Source organism: Anomaloglossus baeobatrachus, chromosome 7 (genome assembly GCF_048569485.1).
Source record: "Anomaloglossus baeobatrachus isolate aAnoBae1 chromosome 7, aAnoBae1.hap1, whole genome shotgun sequence".
NCBI lineage: Eukaryota > Metazoa > Chordata > Amphibia > Anura > Aromobatidae > Anomaloglossus > Anomaloglossus baeobatrachus.
In genome coordinates, this window is record NC_134359.1 from 310,713,891 (window position 1) to 310,736,997 (window position 23,107).

At 55.0% G+C, this 23,107-nt stretch overlaps 1 protein-coding gene across 1 annotated transcript in view; it reads right to left on the reverse strand.

Annotated features, from left to right (window-relative positions):
- The window catches only part of SLC5A2 (solute carrier family 5 member 2), a 207,725-nt gene that overhangs the window by 57,273 nt on the left and 127,345 nt on the right, over window positions 1–23,107 (reverse strand). Inside the window, 5 exon segments of the mRNA XM_075318698.1 lie at window positions 4,436–4,543; window positions 6,843–6,978; window positions 7,091–7,299; window positions 7,417–7,497; window positions 15,600–15,705. Of these exon segments, the coding sequence (XP_075174813.1) occupies window positions 4,436–4,543; window positions 6,843–6,978; window positions 7,091–7,299; window positions 7,417–7,497; window positions 15,600–15,705 (640 nt within the window).

Consider the following 23,107-nt stretch of genomic DNA (forward strand, 5'->3'; position numbering starts at 1 on the left):
GAGAAGGAGGGGGAGCAGAAGACCGCACTGGAGCAGAAAACAGCACTGGAGGGGGAAGCAGAAGACCACATGGGAGGGGGAGCAGAAGACCGAGAAGGAGGGAAAGCAGAAGACCGAGCGGGAGGGGAAGCAGAGGACCGCGCGGGAGGAGGAGCAGAAGACTGCGCGGGAGGGGGAGCAGAAGACCGCGCGGGAGGGGGAGCAGAAGACCGCGCGGGAGGGGGAGCAGAAGACCGAGCAGGAGGTGGGAGCAGAAGACCGCGCGGGAGGGGAAGCAGAAGACCGAGCAGGAGGTGGGAGCAGAAGACCGAGCGGGAGGGGGAGAAGAGGACCGAGCGGGAGGGGGAGAAGAGGACTGCGCGGGAGTGTGAGCAGCAGACCGAGCGGGAGGGGAAGCAGAGGACCGCATGGGAGGGAGAGCTGAAGACCGAGCGGGAGGGGGAGCAGAAGACCGCGCAGGAGGGGAGCAGAAGACTGTGCAGGATTGGAGCAGAAGACCGTGCGGGAGGGGAGCAGAAGACCGCGCGGGAGGGGGAGCAGAAGACCGCGCGGGAGGGGGAGCAAAAGACCGCGTGGGAGGGGGAGCAGAAGACCGCGCGGGAGGGGGAGCAGAAGACTGCGCGGGAGGGGAAGCAGAAGACTGCGCGGGAGGGGGAGCAGAGGACCGAGCGGGAGGGGGAGCAGAGGACCGCGCGGGAGGGGGAGCAGAGGACCGCGCGGGAGGGGGAGCAGAGGACCGCGCGGGAGGGGGAGCAGAGGACCGCGCGGGAGGGGGAGCAGAGGACCACACGGGAGGGGGAGCAGAGGACCGTGTGGGAGGGGGAGCAGAGGACCACGCGGAAGGGGGAGCAGAGGACCGAGCGGGAGGGGGAGCAGAGGATCGCACGGGAGGGGAAGCAGAGAACCGCACGGGAGGGGGGAGCAGAAGACCGAGCAGTTGGGGGAGAAGAGAACTGCGTGGGAGGGGCAGCAGAAGACCGAGCAGGAGGGGGAGCAGAGGACTGCGCGGGAGGGGGAGCAGAGGAATGCGTGGGAGGGTGAGCAGAAGACCGTGAGGGAGGGGAGCAGAAGACCGCATGGGATGGGGAGCAGAAGACCGCACTGGAGCAGAAGACTGCGCGGGAGGGGGAGCAGAAGACCACGCGGGAGGGGGGAGCAGAAGACCGCGCGGGATGGGGAGCAGAAGACCGCGCGAGAGGAGGAGCAGAAGACTGCGCGGGAGGGGGAGCAGAAGACTGCGCGGGAGGGGAAGCAGAAGACCGAGCGGGAGGGGGAGCAGAGGACCGAGCGGGAGGGGGAGCAGATGACCGAGCGGGAGGGGGAGCAGAGGACCGAGCGGGAGGGGGAGCAGAGGACCGAGCGGGAGGGGGAGCAGAGGACCGAGCGGGAGGGGGAGCAGAGGACCGCGCGGGAGGGGGAGCAAAGGACCGCGCGGGAGGGGGAGCAGAGGACCGCGCGGGAGGGGGAGCAGAGGACCGCGCGGGAGGGGGAGCAGAGGACCGCGCGGGAGGGGGAGCAGAGGACCGCGCGGGAGGGGGAGCAGAGGACCGCGCGGGAGGGGGAGCAGAGGACCGTGTGGGAGGGGGAGCAGAGGACCGCGCGGAAGGGGGAGCAGAGGACCGCGCGGAAGGGGGAGCAGAGGACCGAGCGGGAGGGGGAGCAGAGGATCGCACGGGAGGGGAAGCAGAGAACCGCACAGGAGGGGAAGCAGAGAACCGCACGGGAGGGGGGAGCAGAAGACCGAGCAGGAGGGGGAGAAGAGAACTGCGTGGGAGGGGCAGCAGAAGACCGAGCTGGAGGGGGAGCAGAGGACTGCGCGGGAGGGGAGCAGAGGAATGCGTGGGAGGGTGAGCAGAAGACCGTGAGGGAGGGGAGCAGAAGACCGCATGGGACGGGGAACAGAAGACCGAGAAGGAGGGGAAGCAGAGGACCGAGCAGGAGGGGGAGCAGAAGACCGAGAAGGAGGGGGAGCAGAAGACCGCACTGGAGCAGAAGACAGCACTGGAGGGGGAGCAGAAGACCACGCGGGAGGGGAAGCAGAAGACCGTGCAGGAGGGGGAGCAGAAGACCGAGCGGGAGGGGGAGCAGAAGTCCGAGCGGGAGGGGGAGCAGAAGACCGAGCGGGAGGGGGGAGCAGAAGACCGAGCGGGAGGGGGGAGCAGAAGACCACATGGGAGGGGGAGCAGAAGACCGAGCAGGAGGGGGAGCAGAAGACCGAGCAGGAGGGGGAGCAGAGGACTGCGTGGGAGGGGGAGCAGAGGACTGCGTGGGAGGGGGAGCAGAGGAATGCGCGGGAGGGGGAGCAGAGGACCACGTGGGAAGGGGAGCAGAAGACCGCACTGGAGCAGAAGACAGCAGAGCAGAGGACTGCATGGGAGGGGGAGCAGAAGACCGAGCAGGAGGGGGAGCAGAGGACTGCGCGGGAGGGGGAGCAAAAGACCGAGAATGAGGGGGAGCAGAAGACTGCATGGGAGGGGGAGCAGAAGACCGCGCAGGAGGGGGAGCAGAAGACCGAGCAGGAGGGGGAGCAGAGGACTGCGCGGGAGGGGGAGCAAAAGACCGAGAATGAGGGGGAGCAGAAGACTGCATGGGAGGGGGAGCAGAAGACCGCGCAGGAGGGGGAGCAGAAGACCGCGCGGGAAGGGGAACAGAAGACCGAGAAGGAGGGGAAGCAGAGGACCGAGCAGGAGGGGGAGCAGAAGACCGAGAATGAGGGGGAGCAGATGACCGCACTGGAGCAGAAGACAGCACTGGAGGGGGAGCAGAAGACCACTCGGGAGGGGAAGCAGAAGACCGCATGGGAGGGGAAGCAGAAGACCGTGCAGGAGGGGGAGCAGAAGACCGAGAAGGAGGGGAAGCAGAAGACCGAGCGGAAGGGGAACCAGAGGACTGCGTGGGAGGGGGAGCAGAAGACCGAGCAGGAGGGGGAGCAAAGGACTGCGCGGGAGGGGAAGCAGAAGACTGCGCGGGAGGGGGAGCAGAGGACCGAGCAGGAGGGGGAGCAGAGGACCAAGCAGGAGGGGGAGCAGAGGACCAAGCAGGAGGGGGAGCAGAGGACCAAGCAGGAGGGGGAGCAGAGGACCGAGCAGGAGGGGGAGCAGAGGACCGAGCAGGAGGGAGAGCAGAGGACCGAGCAGGAGGGGGAGCAGAGGACCGAGCAGGAGGGAGAGCAGAGGACCGAGCAGGAGGGGGAGCAGAGGACCGAGCAGGAGGGGGAGCAGAGGACCGAGCAGGAGGGGGAGCAGAGGACTGCGCAGGAGGGGGAGCAGAGGACCACGCGGGAGAGGGAGCAGAGGACCGCGCGGGAGAGGGAGCAGAGGACCGCGCGGGAGAGGGAGCAGAGGACCGCGCGGGAGAGGGAGCAGAGGACCGCGCGGGAGGGGGAGCAGAGGACCACGCGTGAGGGGGAGCAGAGGACCACGCGTGAGGGGGAGCAGAGGACCACACGTGAGGGGGAGCAGAGGACCACGCGTGAGGGGGAGCAGAGGACCGCGTGGAAGGGGGAGCAGAGGACCGCGCGGGAGGGGGAGCAGAGGACCAAGTGGGAAGGGGAGCAGAAGACCGCACTGGAGCAGAAGACAGCACTGGAGGGGGAGCAGAAGACCATGTGGGAGGGGGAGCAGGAGACCGTGCAAGGGGAGAGGTGGGGTCAGGGGGATTTGGGTGGTAAGCAGACTGCACAGGGAGGGGGAGCAGACCGTGTGGGAAGAGAAGACAGCACGGGAGGAACAAAATGCAGAGGAGGAGGAGCAGACCACGTAAAGGAGGTAGACAGCGCAGGGGAGCAGACCGTGAATAAAAAGACCATGCAGAAGGAGCAGACTGAGGACAGAGACCAGAATATGGAAGAGGACACCACGCAGGGAGAGTAGATAGTGCAGGAGGGAGCAGACCGTGTAGGAAAATCAAACTGCGTGGGGGAGCAGAATGAAGAGGAGGATCAGACAGCGAAGAGGGAAGTAGACCCTGAATAAGGAGGGGACAAACAGGAGGAGCAAAATGCAGAGGAGGAGAAAATAGCACAGGGGAGCAGAATACGTAGGCGGAGCAGACCACACGGGGAGTAGATTGCGCAGGAGGGAGCAGACTGTGGAGGAGAAGCAAACCACGTGGGGGAGCAGAATTTGGAGGAGCAGACTGCGCAGGGGGAACAGACAGCGGAGGAGGGAGCAGATCGCATGGGATGAGCAGACTGCGCAAGGTCGAGCAGATAGCTCATGGAGGAAAAGACCGTGCGGGAGGAACAGAATGCGGAGGAGGAACAGACCACGTGAGAGGAGCAGACAGCGCAGGATAAGGAGACAGCAGAGAGGGGTAACAGACCATGTGGGAGGAGCAAACAGCTCAGGGAGGAAAACACTGCAGAGCGGGAGATCATCCTATATACGGGAGTAAATTCATGAATCTCATGGAAGATAAATTATTATGCACCAACCTCTCGGCATCAGCTCTACAACCAGCTTCGGATAAGCGATGTTTGTACAACCAATCTCTGCACCACAAATTCTTTGGCATTCAGATGGCACAATGCAGGCAACTTCATCTGAAACACCCAAATACATGGCGGGTCAGAACTCCGGCTGCATGGACCTCATTAGGGTTATTCAGAAATACTATTAGAATTCAGCAATCAAACTAAAATTGTTAGTATAAGAAGCTTATGTGTGAGGTAATAAGATGTTGTTGGAGAGACAGACAGGGGAAGAGACAGAGAGAGACAGACAGTCAAAGAGACAAAGGCAGACAGAGGCAGACAGACACAGAGAGACAGACCGGGACAGACAGGGAAAGAGACAGACAGGTAAAAGAGACAGACAGGGAAAGAGACAGACAGGGAAAGAGACAGAGACAAGGAAAAAGACAGGTAAAGAGACAGAGACAAGGAAACAGATAGAGACAGACGAGGAAAGAGTCAGATGGGAAAAGAGACAGACCTGGATTAAAACTGATGGGAAAAGAGACAGACGGGGAAAGAGACAGACCTGGAAAGACTCTGACGGGGAAAGAGACAGACACAAAGATAGAGAGAGACAGAGACTGACACAGAGACTGACACAGACACAGAGACAGTTACTATCCCGGGCAATGCCCGGGCATTACAGCTAGTACATAATAAGATCCTGTCTGCAGTCACCACTAAGGGGAGCTCCCTGTATACAGAGATACATAAGATCCTGTCTGCTGCCACTACTAGGGGGAGCTCCCTGTATATAGAGATACATGATAAGATCCTGTCTGCAGTCACCATTAGGGGGAGCTCCCTGTATACACAGATACATGATAAGATCCTGTCTGCAGTCACCACTAGGGGGAGCTCCCTGTATACACAGATACATGATAAGATCCTGTCTGCAGTCACCACTAGGGGGAGCTCCCTGTATACAGAGATACATGATAAGATCCTGTCTGCAGCCACCACTAGGGGGAGCTCACTCTATACAGAGATACATGATAAGATCCTGTCTGCAGCCACCACTAGGGGGATCTCCCTGTATACAGAGATACATGATAAGATACTGTCTGCATTCACCACTAGGGGGAGCTCCCTGTACTGCATCCACCACTAGGGGGAGCTCCCTGTATACAGAGATACATGACAAGATCCTGTCTGCATTCTTCACTAGGAGGAGATCCCTGTATACAGAGATACATGATAAGATCCTGTCCGCAGCCACCACTAGGGGGAGCTCCCTGTATACAGAGATACATGATAACATCCTGTCCGCAGCCACCACTAGGTGGAGCTCCCTGTATACAGAGATACATAAGATCCTGTCTGCATTCACCACTAGGGGGAGCTCCCTGTATACAGAGATACATAAGATCCTGTCTGCTGCCACCACTAGGGGGAGCTCCCTGTATACAGACATACATGATAAGATCCTGTCTGCATTCATCACTAGGAGGAAATCCCTGCATACAGAGATATTTGATAAGATTCTGTCTGCATTCACCACTAAGTGGAGCTCCCTGTATACAGAGATACATAAGATCATGTCTGCTGCCACCACTAGGGGGAGCTCCTTGTATACAGAGATACATGATAAGATCCTGTCTGCAGCCACCACTAGGGGGAGCTCCCTGTATACAGAAATACATGATAAGATCCTGTCTGCAGTCACCACTAGGGGGAGCTCCCTGTATACAGAAATACATGATAAGATCCTGTCTGCTGCCACCACTAGGGGGAGCTCCTTGTATACAGAGATACATGATAAGATCCTGTCTGCAGCCACCACTAGGGGGAGCTCCCTGTATATAGAGATACATGATAAGATCCTGTCTGCAGCCACCACTAGAGGGAGCTCCCTGTATACAGACATACATAAGATCCTGTCTGCAGTCACCACTAGGGGGAGCTCCCTGTATACAGGGATACATGATAAGATTCTGTCTGCAGCCACCACTAGGGGGAGCTCCCTTTATATATATTTATGGAGCTCACACTACTTGAAGATTTCCCTTTAGTGGTAGATCAGCAAAAAAGCAAGCATGGTTTAATGAGGAGGTGTGCTTGTTAAAATGTGCCAAAATTTGGTACATCACATCTAACTTTATATGGCACATTTTAGACCATCTTTCACCCAATCACATCACCCACCTTGACCTCCTGTTATATGGCTATTGCCATTGCTAAAGTGTCAGCATTTAGTAATCTGTCCCATTTCTGTGGCTTATTCTCCCTTGAAGGACCATTTTGCTCTGGTTTGACCTCCTCATCACATGGGTCACTCAATTTAGTTGGAGTTTTGTCCATGTGTCCTTCTTCAGAAAGCTATAAATACAGGTACAATCTGTGGACATTAGAGGGGTGTCACCACATTTAGACATGTGCGTCTTACCTGGATACAAGACTCGGCTAATCATCCCGGGCATCACCATGAGGAACATGGGAAGGATCTTCAAATATCCGCATAGTACACAACCTAACTTCACATCCATCACGGAACGGGCGGCCAGGCAGCGCTGAACAATGACCTAAAACAAGATGGTGGCACGGTTGGTGGCGGTCCAATACAGTACCGGCTATATAAAGGGCACTGGGACATCACCCAACATATGGTCCAAGGAGAAAAGAAGAGGCCCTCACCTGGTCACTGCACCAGTACCACGTAGACACAATGGTCAGTCCCAGGATCAACGCCGGCCATGGCAGGTCTCCAGAATAGGCATCACGTAGCAGGTGGAGAGAATCAGGCCGTGGGGACGCACACTCAGCCGACACATTGCCCACCATACTGGGAGTGGCGTTCATGTATTTCTCCATCAGAGAATCATAACCCCCAACCTCCACAAAAGCTGCAAGGGCAACAAAACGAGGAAGGAAAACTGTAAACAGAAAAATAAAGCGGCAGAGAGGGACGGCCACCAGAAAGGAGCAACGTAGTCACTCGTCTGAGGCAAGGACACACTTACCGAATCCAGAGAGAACACAAGCTCCACCAATGATAACAAAGGTCTGAACTGTATCTGTGTACATCAGCGCCGCGAGACCTCCTAGGGTGAGGCGGAAAGAAACCCAGAAAGATGAGGGGGACTCATACATTACATATTATACCATGGAGGAGGATAGACTACAAGATCTACAGAAATCCATTATACCATGGAGGAGGATAGACTACAAGATCTACAGAAATCCATTATACCATGGAGAAGGATAGACTAAACCACCTACAGAGATCCATTATACCATGGAGGAGGATAGACTAAACCACCTACAGAAATTATTATACCATAGAGGAGGATAGACTACAAGATCTACAGAGATCCATTATACCATGGAGGAGGATAGACTAAACCACCTACAGAGATCCATTATACCATGGAGAAGGATAGACTAAACCACCTACAGAAATTATTATACCATAGAGGAGGATAGACTACAAGATCTACAGAAATCCATTATACCATGGAGAAGGATAGACTAAACCACCTACAGAGATCCATTATACCATGGAGAAGGATAGACTAAACCACCTACAGAGATCCATTATACCATGGAGGAGGATAGACTACAAGATCTACAGAGATCCATTATACCATGGAGGAGGATAACAAAGGAAAAAATGACAGCGCAGAGAGACTTCTTATATAATATTTCTCTTCAATTTTCCATTGAAAATCATTTACCAAATGGTCAGACAGCTAAAAAACAGACATCCATGAAAAAGGGGGGGATAGAGGAGAAAAAAACGACGCGTTTCGGCCTATGCCTTAATCATGGTCACACAGCATAGTCTCCAAGACTCACTGTGCTCCGCTGCCCAGCTCCTCCTCACTGTGCTCCGCTCACCAGCATCTCCTCACTGTGCTCCGCTCACCAGCTCCTCCGCACTGTGCTCCACTCACCAGCTCCTCCGCACTGTGCTCCGCTCACCAGCTCCTCCTCACTGTGCTCCGCTCACCAGCTCCTCCTCACTGTGCTCCGCTCACCAGCTCCTCCTCACTGTGCTCCGCTCACCAGCTCCTCCTCGCTATGTTACGCTCACCAGCTCCTCCTCACTGTGCTCCGCTCACCAGCTCCTCCTCACTATGTTACGCTCACCAGCTCCTCCTCACTGTGCTCCGCTCACCAGCTCCTCCTCACTGTGCTCCGCCCACCAGCTCCTCCTCGCTATGTTACGCTCACCAGCTCCTCCTCACTGTGCTCCGCTCACCAGCTCCTCCTCACTATGTTACGCTCACCAGCTCCTCCTCACTGTGCTCCGCTCACCAGCTCCTCCTCACTGTGCTCCGCCCACCAGCTCCTCCTCACTGTGCTCCGCTCACCAGCTCCTCCTCACTATGTTACGCTCACCAGCTCCTCCTCACTGTGCTCCGCTCACCAGCTCCTCCTCACTATGTTACGCTCACCAGCTCCTCCTCACTGTGCTCTGCTCACCAGCTCCTCCTCACTGTGCTCTGCTCACCTGCTCCTCCTCACTGTGCTCCGCTCACCAGCTCCTCCTCACTGTGCTCCGCTCACCAGCTCCTCCTCACTGTGCTCCGCTCACCAGCTCCTCCTCACTGTGCTCCGCTCACCAGCTCCTCCTCACTGTGCTCCGCTCACCAGCTCCTCCTCACTATGTTACGCTCACCAGCTCCTCCTCACTGTGCTCTGCTCACCAGCTCCTCCTCACTGTGCTCTGCTCACCTGCTCCTCCTCACTGTGCTCTGCTCACCTGCTCCTCCTCACTGTGCTCTGCTCACCAGCTCCTCCTCACTGTGCTCTGCTCACCTGCTCCTCCTCACTGTGCTCTGCTCACCTGCTCCTCCTCACTGTGCTCCGCTCACCTGCTCCTCCTCACTGTGCTCCGCTCACCAGCTCCTCCTCACTGTGCTCCGCTCACCAGCTCCTCCTCACTGTGCTCCGCCCACCAGCTCCTCCTCACTGTGCTCCGCTCACCAGCTCCTCCTCACTATGTTACGCTCACCAGCTCCTCCTCACTGTGCTCCGCTCACCAGCTCCTCCTCACTGTGCTCCGCTCACCAGCTCCTCCTCGCTATGTTACGCTCACCAGCTCCTCCTCACTGTGCTCCGCTCACCAGCTCCTCCTCACTATGTTACGCTCACCAGCTCCTCCTCACTGTGCTCCGCTCACCAGCTCCTCCTCACTGTGCTCCGCCCACCAGCTCCTCCTCGCTATGTTACGCTCACCAGCTCCTCCTCACTGTGCTCCGCTCACCAGCTCCTCCTCACTATGTTACGCTCACCAGCTCCTCCTCACTGTGCTCCGCTCACCAGCTCCTCCTCACTGTGCTCCGCCCACCAGCTCCTCCTCACTGTGCTCCGCTCACCAGCTCCTCCTCACTATGTTACGCTCACCAGCTCCTCCTCACTGTGCTCCGCTCACCAGCTCCTCCTCACTATGTTACGCTCACCAGCTCCTCCTCACTGTGCTCTGCTCACCAGCTCCTCCTCACTGTGCTCTGCTCACCTGCTCCTCCTCACTGTGCTCCGCTCACCAGCTCCTCCTCACTGTGCTCCGCTCACCAGCTCCTCCTCACTGTGCTCCGCTCACCAGCTCCTCCTCACTATGTTACGCTCACCAGCTCCTCCTCACTGTGCTCTGCTCACCAGCTCCTCCTCACTGTGCTCTGCTCACCTGCTCCTCCTCACTGTGCTCTGCTCACCTGCTCCTCCTCACTGTGCTCTGCTCACCAGCTCCTCCTCACTGTGCTCTGCTCACCTGCTCCTCCTCACTGTGCTCTGCTCACCTGCTCCTCCTCACTGTGCTCCGCTCACCTGCTCCTCCTCACTGTGCTCCGCTCACCAGCTCCTCCTCACTGTGCTCCGCTCACCAGCTCCTCCTCACTGTGCTCCGCCCACCAGCTCCTCCTCACTGTGCTCCGCTCACCAGCTCCTCCTCACTATGTTACGCTCACCAGCTCCTCCTCACTGTGCTCCGCTCACCAGCTCCTCCTCACTATGTTACGCTCACCAGCTCCTCCTCACTGTGCTCCGCTCACCAGCTCCTCCTCACTGTGCTCCGCTCACCAGCTCCTCCTCACTGTGCTCTGCTCTCTATCGGGCTCAAGCACACCGTTCTTTCCTGGTTCTCCTCTTACCTCTCTGACCGCTCATTCACTGTATCCTTTGCCGGCTCCTCTTCCTCTCCTCTTCCCCTTACGGTCGGGGTTCCTCAGGGTTCAGTCCGCGGCCCCCTACTGTTCTCTCTATACATGGCCCGTATTGGACAAACCATCAGCAGATTTGGTTTCCAGTACCATCTCTCTGCTGATGACACCCAACTGCACACATCTTCTCCTGACATCACCCCTGCACTGTTACAAAATACTACCGATTGTCTGTCTGCTGTCTCCAACATCATGTCCTCCCTCTATCTAAATCTGAACCTGTCACAAGCTGACCTCCTCGTGTTTCCTCCCTCTCGTAACCTCCCCAAACCCCACATTACCATTTCTGTGTGTGGCTCTACCATTACGCCCCAGCAGCACGCCCGCTGTCTTGGGGTTATATGTGACTCCGACCTCTCCTTCACTCCCCACATTCGATCACTCGCTCGTTCTTGTCCCATCCACCTCAAAAACATCTCGAGAATTCGACCTTTTCTTACCATTGACTCTGCAGAAACTCTTAGGCGGGCTTTGCACGTTGCGACATCGCAAGCCGATGCTGTGATGTCGCACGCGATAGTCCCCGCCCCCGTCGCAGGTACGCTATCGTGTGATAGCTGGCGTAGCGAAAATTATCGCTACGCCAGCTTCACATGCACTCACCTGCCCTGCGACCGTCGCTCTGGCCAGCGACCCGCCTCCTTCCTAAGGGGGCGGGTTGTGCGGCATCATAGCGACGTCACACGGAAGGCGGCCAACAGCAGCGGAGGGGCAGAGATAAGCAGGATGTAAACATCCCGCCCACCTCCTTCCTTCCGGATGTGCGTCACTTTCGATTTGACCCCACCGACATCGCACGTGCGATGTTGCAACGTGCAAAGCCGCCCTTACTGTCGCTCTCATTCATCTCACCTGGATTATTGTAACTCTTTACTAATTGGTCTCCCTGTTACTAAACTCTCCCCTCTCCAATCCAGTCTGAATGCCGCAGCCAGGATCATTTCCTCTGCAACCGCTTCACTGATGCCTCTGCTCTGTGCCAGTCATTGCACTGGTTGCCTATCCGTTACAGAGTCCAATACAAACTTATCACTCTGACCCACAAAACGCTCCACAGATCTGCACCGCGCTACATCTCCTCCCTCATCTATCACCCCCTACATCTCCTCCTCATCTGTCTATCACCCCACCCATCCTCTCCACAGTTCTGCACCACCCTACATCTCCTCCTCATCTCTGTCTATCACCTACCCATTCACTCCACAGATCTGCACCACCCTACATCTCCTCCTCATCTCTATCACCTACCCATTCTCTCCACAGTTCTGCACCGCCCTACATCTCCTCCTCATCTCTGTCTATCACCAACCCATTCACTCCACAGATCTGCACCACCCTACATCTCCTCCTCATCTCTATCACCTACCCATTCTCTCCACAGTTCTGCACCGCCCTACATCTCCTCCTCATCTCTGTCTATCACCAACCCATTCACTCCACAGATCTGCACCACCCTACATCTCCTCCTCATCTCTATCACCTACCCATTCTCTCCACAGTTCTGCACCGCCCTACATCTCCTCCTCATCTGTCTATCACCCTACCCGTCCTCCCCAAAGTTCTGCACCCCCTACATCACCTCCTCATCTCTGTCTATCACCTACCCATTCACTCCACAGATCTGCACCACCCTACATCTCCTCCTCATCTCTGTCTATCATCCTACCCATCCTCTCCACAGATCTGCACCCCCTACATCACCTCCTCATCTCTGTCTATCACCCTACCCGTCCTCTCCACAGTTCTACACCCCCTACATCACCTCCTCATCTGTCTATCACCTACCCGTCCTCTCCACAGATCTGCACCACCCTACATCTCCTCCTCATCTCTGTCTATCACCCTACCCGTCCTCCCCACAGTTCTGCACCCCATACATCACCTCCTCATCTCTGTCTATCACCGACCCATTCACTCCACAGATCTGCACCACCCTACATCTCCTCCTCATCTCTGTCTATCACCCTACCCTTCCTCTCCACAGATCTGCACCCCCTACATCACCTCCTCATCTCTGTCTATCACCCTACCCGTCCTCTCCACAGATCTGCACCCCCTACATCTCCTCCTCATCTCTGTCTATCACCTACCTGTCCTCTCCACAGATCTGCACCCCCTACATCACCTCCTCGTTTGTCTATCACCTACCCGTCCTCTCCACAGTTCTGCACCGCCCCACATCTCCTCCCTCATCTCTGTCTACCACCCCACCTGTGCCCTCCGTTCTGCTAATGACCTAAGACTGACATCCCCAATAATTCAAACTTCCCACTCCCATCTTCAAGATTTCTCACGAGCTCTGCCTATGCTCTGGAACACACTACCAAGAACAATCCCATCAATTCCCATCATCCACACCTTTAAGCGGGCCCTAAAAACGCACTTCTTTAGACCGACCTATCACCTCACCGCCCTGATCTAATCTAGGCCTATTCTGCCCTTCATAAAATTTACTCCAGTTCTCGTGCCTTGTGTCTTCTGATTCCTTCCTCTCCACGTACGTTTTTACACTGTACTTGTGTAAATTCTGGCTGGTGACCGGTCTATGCAGCGATATGTGAATCCCTCTATTAAATTGATGGCTGGACAATATATGACATATATATGCTTTAGTGGCGCCCCTGCGGCTTCAGTCGCCACAGAGGTATTGCACCTCAGTCAGAGGTGTAATATTCCATCCCGGGTAGAGAGGAGGTCACAGCTTATTGCAGACACACACACACACACACACACAAACACACCCACACACAGACACACCCACACACACACACAGACACACCCACACACACACACACACAAACACAGGCACAACCACACACACACACAGACACACCCACACACACAAACACACCCACACACAGACAGACACACACACAAACACACCCACACACACAAACACACCCACACACACACAGACACACCCACACACACACAGACACACCCACAGACACAGGCACAACCACACACACACACACACACACACACAGACACACCCACACACAGACACACAGACACACCCACACCTACACAGACACACACACACACACAGACACACACACACACAGATACACACAGGCACACACACACACAGATACACACACAGACACACACACACACACAGACACACACACACACACACCCACACACAGATACACACACACAGACACACCCACACACAGATACACACACAGACACACACACAGACACAACCACACACACACACACAGACACAGACACACCCACACACAGACACACAGACACACACACAGACACACCCACACAGACACACCCACACACACAGACACACACACAGGCACACCCACACACAGATACACACACAGACACACACACACACACAGATACACACACAGACACACCCACACACACACACACACAGATACACACACAGACACACCCACACACAGACACACACACAGACACACCCACACACAGATACACACACAGACACACCCACACACAGATACACACACAGACACACACAGACACACCCACACACAGATACACACACAGACACACACACAGACACAACCACACACACAGACACAGACACACCCACACACAGACACACACACAGACACACCCACACAGACACACCCACACACACAGACACACACACAGGCACACCCACACACAGATACACACACAGACACACACACACACAGATACACACACAGACACACCCACACACATACACACACAGACACACACGCACACACACACAGATACACACACAGACACACCCACACACAGATACACACACAGACACACACAGACACACCCACACACAGATACACACACAGACACACCCACACACAGATACACACACACACACACACACACACACACATCAGCACAGAGAGAAGGAAGTGTGAGTCAGCTAGTTTCAGACAGAGGAGTGAGTTCCTGGGGCTTGAGCAGCTCGTCCCAGGACCAGGAGAGAAAGGGTCCTAGGGCTCATGGGTAGTGCGCCAGACACTCGTGGGACCCGTTCCACAGAGAGCTAATTGAAGTGGAGGGACTTGGCTGCATTCGGGGACTCGGTCCCTAGACTAGAGAAGAATAATATAGCTTCGTTAGTAAAACCGAGGGCAGCGGGCATTGCAAGTGCCGCGGGCCACCACCGTACACGAATCCGCTGGAAGGTGACCAAGTAGGCCCAAGGGAAGAAGATATAAGACTACCGACACGGTCCGAAGACACAGGCTCAGGGCACTGTGTGCGTAAGCGCAGGACATGCGGGAGAGAGTCAGCGCAGAGAGACGGCCAGGGAAGGAACACAGCAGGGTGCATCGGCTCTGACCTCTGAACTACCCGGGATCGACTGGAGCCCATCACAGCAGAGCTCAGCACTCCGACGGTGGCGTGTGACCAGTCATCTGCTGCAATAACATCTGAGTGAGAAAATAACTGACTGCATCCCTGTATCGTCCCATTATTCGCCTCCGGCTCTGTACCACCACCTACTACAACTCCCAACATCCCTGAGGCTTCCGCTCTGCCTGTGGAGAGCTACACCAACTAACTGCGTCACCATCTGCCCCAAAGGAAATCTCTCGCAGCGGCGGCTCCTATATTGGCCGCATACCACAGGTGGCATCATGAATACAAACTGTCTCCCCTGTAAATACATCAAACCCCATCTTTATTGACACCGCCGGGGTCACGGAACCGGGCCTGGCCGCAGTGACATCTCAAACCTACCCCAGCTCGGTGACGACTAACCCCAGAGACCCTGTGGGTGCGTCACTATTCTCCCCCCATTTACCTTTTGTGCCCCCTATTTCCTCATAGACTGTAGCTTGTGAGTCCTCACTCCTCCTGGTATCTGGAATGTGTTACTGTGTAATGTCTCATATTGTCTGTACATGTCCCCTCTGAATTGTACAGCGCTGCGGAATATGTTGGTGCCATATAAATAAAAACATTATTATTATTTAGCACCGTCCAGGATGATAATTTACCAGTCACCGTGTAGATCGTAGTGATGACCAGGAGCGCGATCACTGACAGGTAAATGTTCCAGCCCAACGCTACCTGTATGAAGACAGCTCCAGAGAACATGTCCACCTGAGGACGGAACGGGACAGTCATGAGTACGAACCGCCAAACTGGCACCAATTTACAAACCGCCAAACTGGCCCCAATTTACAAACCGCCAAACTGGCACCAATTTACAAACCGCCAAACTGGCCCCAATTTACAAACCGTCAAACTGGCACCAATTTACAAACCGCCAAACTGGCCCCAATTTACAAACCGCCAAACTGGCACCAATTTACAAACCGCCAAACTGGCCCCAATTTACAAACCGCCAAACTGTCACCAATTTACAAACCGCCAAACTGGCCCCAATTTACAAACCGCCAAACTGGCACCAATTTACAAACCGTCAAACTGGCACCAATTTACAAACCGCCAAACTGGCCCCAATTTACAAACCGTCAAACTGGCACCAATTTACAAACCGCCAAACTGCCACCAATTTACAAACCGCCAAACTGTCCTGCTCATCGGGAAAACAATGATACAAAAATCACAACTGTCAACGAGGAAAACTAATACAAGGTGTCCTGCCGAAAACAGCCATGGCTTCTGCTATTGATCTGCTGCAGAAACAACAGGCCGTCAAGGTCTGTGCACACTGCGCCCTCCGAGCCAGGCCGGACTTCACCAAGAAACACAGAGACACCCTGCTACACTATCTAACAAAGCTGGAGCACCCTGGAATATGTACATTATATGTGTGCTCAACATCAGCCCACGGGAGAGAAATATATAGTATACACTATATACATGTTATAAGTGCGAAGGTGTCAAACATATACAGCTGAAACTCTTAGTTTCCCTCCACTCTCTATACAGACACATCTGCAGGTCTTCCCTCCTCTCTCTATACAGACACATCTGCAGGTTTTTCCCCTCCGCTCTCTATACAGACACATATGCAGGTTTTCCCTCTGCTCTCTATACAGACACATATGCAGGTTTCCCCTCAGCTCTCTATACAGACACATCTGCAGGTTTTCCCTCCGCTCTCTATACGGACACATCTGTAGGTTTTTCCCTCCGCTCTCTATACGGACACATCTGCAGGTTTTCCCTCTGCTCTCTATACAGACACATCTGCAGGTCTTCCCTCCTCTCTCTATACAGACACATCTGCAGGTTTTTCCCCTCCGCTCTCTATACAGACACATCTGCAGGTTTTCCCTCTGCTCTCTATACAGACACATATGCAGGTTTCCCCTCAGCTCTCTATACAGACACATCTGCAGGTTTTCCCTCCGCTCTCTATACGGACACATCTGTAGGTTTTTCCCTCCGCTCTCTATACGGACACATCTGCAGGTTTTTCCCTCCGCTCTCTATACAGACACATCTGCAGGTCTTCCCTCCTCTCTCTATACAGACACATCTGCAGGTCTTCCCTCCTCTCTCTATACAGACACATCTGCAGGTTTTTCCCCTCCGCTCGCTATACAGACACATCTGCAGGTTTTCCCTCTGCTCTCTATACAGACACATATGCAGGTTTCCCCTCAGCTCTCTATACAGACACATCTGCAGGTTTTCCCTCCGCTCTCTATACGGACACATCTGTAGGTTTTTCCCTCCGCTCTCTATACGGACACATCTGCAGGTTTTTCCCTCCGCTCTCTATACAGACACATCTGCAGGTCTTCCCTCCTCTCTCTATACAGACACATCTGCAGGTTTTTCCCTCCGCTCTCTATACAGACACATCTGCAGGTTTTTCTCTCCGCTCTCTATACAGACACATCTGCAGGTCTTCCCTCCTCTCTCTATACAGACACATCTCCAGGTTTTCCCCTCCGCTCTCTATACAGACATCTGCAGGTTTTCCCTCCGCTCTCTATACAGACACATCTGTAGGTTTTCCCCTCCCCTCTCTATACAGATACATCTGCAGGTTTTTCCTCCGCTCTCTATACAGACACATCTGCAGGTTTTTCCCTCCCCTCTCTATACAGACACATCTGCAGTTTTTTCCCTCCGCTCTCTATACAGACACATCTGCAGGTTTTTCCCTCCGCTCTCTATACAGACACATCTGCAGGTTTTTCCCTCCGCTCTCTATACAGACACATCTGCAGGTCTTCCCTCCTCGCTCTATACAGACACATCTGCAGGTTTTTCCCTTCGCTCTCTATACAGACACATCTGTAGGTTTTCCCCTCCGCTCTCTATACAGACATCTGCAGGTTTTTCCTCCGCTCTCTATACAGACACATCTGCAGGTTTTCCCCTCCCCTCTCTATACAGACACATCTGCAGGTTTTTCCTCCGCTCTCTATACAGACAAATCTGCAGGTTTTTCCCTCCCCTCTTTATACAGACACATTTGCAGGTTTTTCCCTCCGCTCTCTATACAGACACATCTGCAGGTTTTTCCCTCCGCTCTCTATACAGACACATCTGTAGGTTTTTCCCTCCCCTCTCTATGCTATATCAGATATGAACTATGCCAGAAAGCAATTTCCCTTCTTTAATTGTGTGTTCACAGAAACAATAAATGGGACACCTCAAGCTCCATCTAGGAGTATACATCTGAACAAATAATCTTCTGATGTCCCACCAACACACCACCATGCACAGAGACCCGACATCTCACCAACACACCACCATGCACAGAGAGCCGACATCTCACCAACACACCACCATGCACAGAGAGCCGACATCTCACCAACACACCACCATGCACAGAGACCCGACATCTCACCAACACACCACCATGCACAGAGACCCGACATCTCACCAACACACCACCATGCACAGAGACCCGACATCTCACCAACACACCACCATGCACAGAGACCCGACATCTCACCAACACACCACCATGCACAAAGACCCGACATCTCACCAACACACCACCATGCACAGAGACCCGACATCTCACCAACACACCACCATGCACAGAGACCCGACATCTCACCAACACACCACCATGCACAGAGACCCGACATCTCACCAACACACCACCATGCACAGAGAGCCGATATCTCACCAACACACCACCATGCACAGAGACCCGACATCTCACCAACATACCACCATGCACAGAGAGCCGACATCTCACCAACACACCACCATGCACAGAGAGCCGACATCTCACCAACACACCACCATGCACAGAGACCCGACATCTCACCAACACACCACCATGCACAGAGAGCCGACATCTCACCAACACACCACCATGCACAGAGAGCCGACATCTCACCAACACACCACCATGCACAGAGACCCGACATCTCACCAACACACCACCATGCACAGAGAGCCGATATCTCACCAACACACCACCATGCACAAAGACCCGACATCTCACCAACACACCACCATGCACAGAGAGCCGATATCTCACCAACACACCACCATGCACAGAGACCCGACATCTCACCAACATACCACCATGCACAGAGAGCCGACATCTCACCAACACACCACCATGCACAGAGACCCGACATCTCACCAACACACCACCATGCACAGAGAGCCGACATCTCACCAACACACCACCATGCACAGAGACCAGACATCTCACCAACACACCACCATGCACAGAGACCCGACATCTCACCAACACACCACCATGCACAGAGAGCCGACATCTCACCAACACACCACCATGCACAGAGAGCCGACATCTCAACAACACACCACCATGCACAAAGACCCGACATCTCACCAACACACCACCATGCACAGAGAGCCGACATCTCACCAACACACCACCATGCACAGAGACCCGACATCTCACCAACACACCACCATGCACAGAGAGCCGATATCTCACCAACACACCACCATGCACAAAGACCCGACATCTCACCAACACACCACCATGCACAGAGAGCCGATATCTCACCAACACACCACCATGCACAGAGACCCGACATCTCACCAACATACCACCATGCACAGAGAGCCGACATCTCACCAACACACCACCATGCACAGAGAGCCGACATCTCACCAACACACCACCATGCACAGAGACCCGACATCTCACCAACACACCACCATGCACAGAGAGCCGACATCTCACCAACACATCACCATGCACAAAGACCCGACATCTCACCAACACACCACCATGCACAGAGACCCGACATCTCACCAACACACCACCATGCACAGAGACCCGACATCTCACCAACACACCACCATGCACAGAGAGCCGATATCTCACCAACATACCACCATGCACAAAGACCCGACATCTCACCAACACACCACCATGCACAAAGACCCGACATCTCACCAACACACCACCATGCACAAAGACCCGACATCTCACCAACACACCACCATGCACAAAGACCCGACATCTCACCAACACACCACCATGCACAGAGACCCGACATCTCACCAACACACCACCATGCACAGAGAGCCGACATCTCACCAACACACCACCATGCACAGAGACCAGACATCTCACCAACACACCACCATGCACAGAGACCCGACATCTCACCAACACACCACCATGCACAGAGAGCCGACATCTCACCAACACACCACCATGCACAGAGAGCCGACATCTCAACAACACACCACCATGCACAAAGACCCGACATCTCACCAACACACCACCATGCACAGAGACCCGACATCTCACCAACACACCACCATGCACAAAGACCCGACATCTCACCAACACACCACCATGCACAAAGACCCGACATCTCACCAACACACCACCATGCACAGAGACCTGACATCTTACCAACACACCACCATGCACAGAGAGTCGACATCTCACCAACACACCACCATGCACAGAGACCCGACATCTCACCAACACACCACCATGCACAAAGACCCGACATCTCACCAACACACCACCATGCACAAAGACCCGACATCTCACCAACACACCACCATGCACAAAGACCCGACATCTCACCAACACACCACCATGCACAGAGACCCGACATCTCACCAACACACCACCATGCACAGAGACCCGACATCTCACCAACACACCACCATGCACAAAGAGCCAATGTCCCACCAACACACCACCATGCACAGAGACCCGACATCTCACCAACACACCACCATGCACAGAGAGCCGATGTCCCACTAACACACCACCATGCACAAAGAGCCGATGTCCCACCAACACACCACCATGCACACAGAGCCGATGTCCCAACAACACACCACCATGTACACAGAGCCGATGTCCCACCAACACACCACCATGCACAGAGAGCCGACATCTCACCAACATACCACCATGCACAGAGAGCCGATGTCCCACCAACACACCACCATGCACAGAGAGCCGATGTCCAACCAACACACCACCATGCACAAAGACCCGACATCTCACCAACACACCACCATGCACAGAGAGCCGATGTCCCACCAACACACCACCATGCACAGAGAGCCGACGTCCCACCAACACACCACCATGCACAGAGAGACGACATCTCACCAACACACCACTATGCACAGAGAGCCGATGTCCCACCAACACACCACCATGCACAGAGAGCTGATGTCCCACCAACACACCACCATGCACAAAGACCCGACATCTCACCAACACACCACCATGCACAGAGAGCCGATGTCCCACCAACACACCACCATGCACAGAGAGCCGACGTCCCACCAACACACCACCATGCACAGAGAGCCGATGTCCCACCAACACACCACTATGCACACACAGCCGATGTCCCACCAATACACCAGCCACACCACCATGCACACACAGCCGATGTCCCACCAACACACCACCATGCACACACAGCCGATGTCCCACCAACACACCACCATGCACACAGAGCCGATGTCCCACCAGCACACAACCATGCACACAGACCCGACATCTCACCAACACACCACCATGCACAGAGAGCCGATGTCCCACCAACACACCACCATGCACAGAGAGCCGACATCTCACCAACATACCACCATGCACAGAGAGCCGATGTCCCACCAACACACCACCATGCACAGAGAGCCGACGTCCCACCAACACACCACCATGCACAGAGAGCCGATGTCCCACCAACACACCACTATGCACACACAGCCGATGTCCCACCAATACACCAGCCACACCACCATGCACACACAGCCGATGTCCCACCAACACACCACCATGCACACACAGCCGATGTCCCACCAACACACCACCATGCACACAGAGCCGATGTCCCACCAGCACACAACCATGCACACAGACCCGACATCTCACCAACACACCACCATGCACAGAGAGCCGATGTCCCACCAACACACCACCATGCACAGAGAGCCGACATCTCACCAACATACCACCATGCACAGAGAGCCGATGTCCCACCAACACACCACCATGCACAGAGAGCCGATGTCCAACCAACACACCACCATGCACAAAGACCCGACATCTCACCAACACACCACCATGCACAGAGAGCCGATGTCCCACCAACACACCACCATGCACAGAGAGCCGACGTCCCACCAACACACCACCATGCACAGAGAGCCGACATCTCACCAACACACCACTATGCACAGAGAGCCGATGTCCCACCAACACACCACCATGCACAGAGAGCTGATGTCCCACCAACAAACCACCATGCACAAAGACCCGACATCTCACCAACACACCACCATGCACAGAGAGCCGATGTCCCACCAACACACCACCATGCACAGAGAGCCGACGTCCCACCAACACACCACCATACACAGAGAGCCGATGTCCCACCAACACACCACTATGCACACACAGCCGATGTCCCACCAATACACCACCCACACCACCATGCACACACAGCCGATGTCCCACCAACACACCACCATGCACACACAGCCGATGTCCCACCAACACATCACCATGCACACAGAGCCGATGTCCCACCAGCACACCACCATGCACACAGAGCCGATGTCCCACCAACACACCACCATGCACAGAGAGCCGATGTCCCACCAACACACCACCATGCACACAGAGCCGATGTCCCAACAACACACCACCATGTACACAGAGCCGATGTCCCACCAACACACCACCATGCACAGAGAGCCGATGTCCCACCAACACACCACCATGCACACACAGCCGATGTCCCACCAACACACCACCCACACCACCATGCACACACAGCCGATGTCCCAACAACACACCACCATGCACACAGAGCCGATGTCCCAACAACACACCACCATGCACACAGAGCCGATGTCCCACCAACACACCACCATGAACACAGAGCCAAAGTCCCACCAACACACCACCATGCACAGAGAGCCGACATCTCACCAACACACCACTATGCACAGAGAGCCGATGTCCCACCAACACACCACCATGCACAGAGAGCCGATGTCCCACCAACACACCACCATGCACAAAGACCCGACATCTCACCAACACACCACCATGCACAGAGAGCCGATGTCCCACCAACACACCACC